This window comes from Tupaia chinensis, unplaced genomic scaffold (genome assembly GCF_000334495.1).
Source record: "Tupaia chinensis unplaced genomic scaffold, TupChi_1.0 Scaffold139491_1, whole genome shotgun sequence".
Taxonomy (NCBI): Eukaryota; Metazoa; Chordata; class Mammalia; order Scandentia; family Tupaiidae; genus Tupaia; species Tupaia belangeri.
In genome coordinates this window covers 1,048,858-1,052,948 of record NW_006199376.1, presented here as the reverse complement: position 1 = coordinate 1,052,948, position 4,091 = coordinate 1,048,858, and the positions used below count along the sequence as shown (strand labels likewise).

The window sequence follows — 4,091 nt, the reverse complement described above, 5'->3', positions numbered from 1 at the left end:
TTATAAATTATGTATAAATTTCTATTTTTTTTTTTTTTTTGCACCAGAGTAAACTCGTATTTGAAATACACTTTCTACAAGCTTCTTGAAGTCCCCTGTGGTTACTGAATAAACAAATGCTCAGAAACCAGTCTTGTAGAACTTAGTGAAAATTAAGTCATATTAGCTAAATGTCAGAGATTTACTGCAGGTTCAGTCAGAGAACAAAGAACCTGACCCCTTCCCAACATCTCAGCCTGTCATTTCGGTTAGGTTTTTCAGAAAAGGAAACTTGCATTCACGGCACAAGACAGTTCTTTGACAAAAGAATCGTCTTCTGGAACTATTGAAGGCATTATTTGTTGGCACTGACCATCTTCAATCAGGGTCTTAGGAGCCTGCCAATATGCCCACCAGTAGGCCTCGAAGGCTTCAGGAAAAACATGACCCAGTCATAAACTTAGAGAAAAATCTAAGGAAACCTGGAAGGGCCAGATAAAATTCCATCCAGGGAAACAACAGTTGGCATAATGGCTGTTGTTAGACTCCCATGTAGTTGACCGAGGTTCGAGTCCCGGACCTGATGGCTTAAACTCACGCCAGGCGTGTGTGCGTGCATACCCAAGATCCTGAGAGGAGAATGGAGAAGGGATTGCGGCATGGCCATCCCCTCGGAGGGTGATTTCTCACTTTCTGTTTCTCTGTCTCTGTCTTTCTGGTGCGCGCATGTGTCCTTTAGCAAAAACCTCTCAAAAAAAAAAAAAAATCCCATCCAGTAGTGCTACTGACTCTGCTCCGCCTTATCACTGGGTGAGCTCACAGAGACATGTGGGAAGGCCAGTAAGCATTCCCTGGGACTACCCTGAGGGAAGGATCTTACACTCAGCATCTAGGACCCAGAATATGGTGGGCCCAGAGGTGAGGCTCAGTGACAACAAATGAATGAAAAAAGGAACTAAGGAGGCTTCTGGCACCATCTGAGAAAGTCTAGAAACTTTGGAAAGGCCAAGCTGCTTTCTGAAGCTTTGGCTTCCTCATGGATGACTATTTAAAAAAAATCAATAATTTGCAAAAGGACATGTGTGCTTGCAAGAGAGAGAGAGTGAGTGAGCCTCCCAGGGGGAATGTCCACCCCACAATCACTTCTTCTCCATTCTCCTCTCAGAATTTTAACATGCATGCACATATGCTTGGCATGTTTTTTCAAGCCACCAGGTCTGAGATTAGAACTGTGTAGTAGGCCATGTGAGATCCAGCTGCTTTAACCATGATATGACCAGCTGGACTGACTTTTTTTAAAAAGGTTTATTTACTTCCTCCATTAGTGAGAGAGATATTCAGGGCCCCTAACAGGTCTTGACACTGCAATCAAACCTCTGCCTTAGCCAGACCCAGGTCATAGGCATGGCATGCCTGGTATACTTGGGGATATCTTCGGTCACACTCATGTGACCTTTCCACATGGATCAGCCTTGTGGAGCACTGTGTTTTACCACAGTCTGGTTGCATCCCTCATGGTTGACTTGATTTTCATTTCTTCCTGCATTACCCTATGGGATTAATACTAAAACCACTGGGTTCATTTTGTAGGCAAACAGGAACAGAAGAGCGGCCTTACACCAGCTCAGCTTGGGATCAGGCTAATCCCTAAAATTAATGGAGAGCTGGCTCTGGACACTCAAGTGGCTCTACAGCCATCCACTCACAGGCTTCTCCTCTGCTCAGAGCCCTGGACTGGGTCCCTCACTCACCTAGTCTTTCTTCTCTCATCAGGCCCCTTGTCTGCGTTGTCGGCGTCACTGCTTTCATACTGCACAGGGATGTCTGTCGCCAGTGCCAAGGGCAGGAGACTAAGGCCATCCAGCCACTGGGTCTCTTCTAGAGCCACTTCAGCACCGACAATGCCCAGGCAGCGCTGGAACTCAGGCAATGTCAGTGGCCGCAACCATGTGGCCAGCTCCTTTACTTGCTGCCCAGCCAACCATGTCTGCACAAAAGGACAGGCTGGGCATGGGGGCACACGACCGAACTTCTGCTTCTGGGGATGGCAGTCAGCATGGGAGGCAGTGTCTAACAGAGAGATGTCTGGGGGGAAAGCCTTGTCCATGGCATCTAGCAGGTCCAGGTGGAGTTGGGATTGCACCCAGGGTGCCCAGCAGGACAGCTGCTCCAGGAAGGGCAGCAGATCCAGGTGACCCACCAGCAACTCACGATAGGGAGGCAGCAGACCCAGTACTGCATGCAGGTAGCGCCAAGCTGCAGGGCTGCTGTCTTGCAGCACAGCTGCGAACAGAGTTTCCAGCTCAGCTAACAGGAGCTCCAGTGCAGAGGGCTGCTCTGACTCAGCCACTGCCTTCAGGAACTGGCCCTGTTTGCTCTGACAGGTCCCAGGCTGTCCTTTGCTGTCCAGGACACATACAGAGTACCAAGATTCAAGGGCCTCCACAGGAGATGAACCTACCCTCCTCTCCTCTGAATCGAGGCGCAGCTGGGCGTCTAGCTGCTGTCGAAGGGATCTTGCCCACAGCTCCGGTTCCAGATGCCAGTTCCAGGCTCTTGGCTGCTGGGCCTCACCTGCTCAGTGCAGCCCAGCCCAGGAGAGGGTCAGAGAAGGGCCATCAGGTATGGGCAGAGGCAGTGGGATAGGAGAAATGACACAGGACAGAGCCCTGAATAGAGCTGCCCAGCAGAGACCTTTCCTGAGCCCCTAGCTCTCCTCCTGCAGCTTCCCCCACTACTGATAAGAAGCAGTCCCTGGTCAGCGTGGGACCCCTCCCCAAGAGTTTCTTCCTACCTCCCAGGACCCAGTGCCCCTCACCTGGCCTGAGGTGTGTAGGAGGCAAGGGGAGGGAGGAGAGCCAGGTCTGCTGACGGGGTTTCATTGGGGACTGCCTGCTGGAGACGTGGAGGAAATTAGACTTGGGCCCGGCCCTCCCTCACCCCAGCCATGGCCACCCACACAGTAATCGCCCACTCCGACAGCACTCCGACACAGCGACAGGCTCACTCAGAGCACCTTGGCCACAGGCAGGAACACTCGGAGTGGAGGCTGACGACCGCCTGCAGAGAGGCACAGCCGTCACTCAGGCAGCAAAGCCTGGTGGCAAGCCGTTTCTGCCAGCGAGCTGAGGAGGTCGTGGGCACAAAAAGCCGGGGAGCCAGGCGGGCAGCTGACAGGAGGAAGGGGCCAAGGAGCGGGCTGTGACTGGGAGGCGGCGGGGAAGCCACAGCCACCGCCACCGCCACCGGAGCGTCCGAAAGGAGTTCCCTCCCGGCAGGAGCAGGGGCGAGTGAAGGTCCTGGAGGGCGAAGGGGGCAGATCTCGCCCGCAGCTCCACCCACTCCCAGCTGTTAGAACGGTTGCCAGGCCCAGGAGGCCCGAGCCTCCCGCCCCCAGTAGTTCTAGGGGACCGGCGCGTGGGAATAGGGGGCATGGAGGCAGAAAGAGGAGAGGACTGAGGGAGTAGGGCCAGAGGGGCGGGACCCAGACCCGAGTTCGCCTATGGGGCCGGCCAGCAGACCTGGGACAGGCAGAACCGGGGTGACATGGTTTATTAGGGACTTGCAATCCTGATGGGTGAGCAGGTGTAATCCATGTGTCTGTTTATCCGTTTGCTGGTCTAAGTTGGTGCCAGGTTCCAACAAGGTATGCCTTTGGGACTACTCCACTGCCATCTCAATTTATCCATCTACCCCACTCTACTTCCCCCAAAGAAACTCAGAAAAGACAGACTCTTTGAGCAGGGAGAGTGCAACATTTAGTTGTGATGTGGGGGTATGGGAGTAGATGCATGATTTTTAATTTTATGTATTTATTTTAATTTGCTTAGAGAGTGCGCATGGTTTGCCAGATAGAGAACGAGTGAAAGTGAGAAATCACCCCCCACCCCAGGGCTGATGGACGCACCACAATCCCTTCTCTTCTATTCTTTCAGGAATTTGAGCGTGTGTGCACACACACACACATGCACACTGGGCATGTTTTTCAAGATACCAGATCTGGAACTCAAATCGCACAGTTGGCCATGTAGGATCCATGTCACCGGATGGCCCAATGCATAATTTTTTAAATATTAAATTTCAGCCCACCTTTCCTCTGAGATCTAGACTTA

The 4,091-nt window shown here is 52.4% G+C and overlaps 1 protein-coding gene across 1 annotated transcript in view; it reads right to left on the bottom strand.

Moving 5' to 3' along the window:
* DNHD1 (dynein heavy chain domain 1) overlaps positions 1-3,853 on the bottom strand; it is an 80,616-nt gene extending 76,763 nt beyond the window's left edge. Inside the window, 3 exon segments of the mRNA XM_006162022.3 lie at positions 1,731-2,553; positions 2,798-2,871; positions 2,996-3,853. Of these exon segments, the coding sequence (XP_006162084.2) occupies positions 1,731-2,553; positions 2,798-2,861 (887 nt within the window). The 5' untranslated portion in view covers positions 2,862-2,871; positions 2,996-3,853.
* Positions 3,854-4,091: the final 238 nt, after the last annotated feature.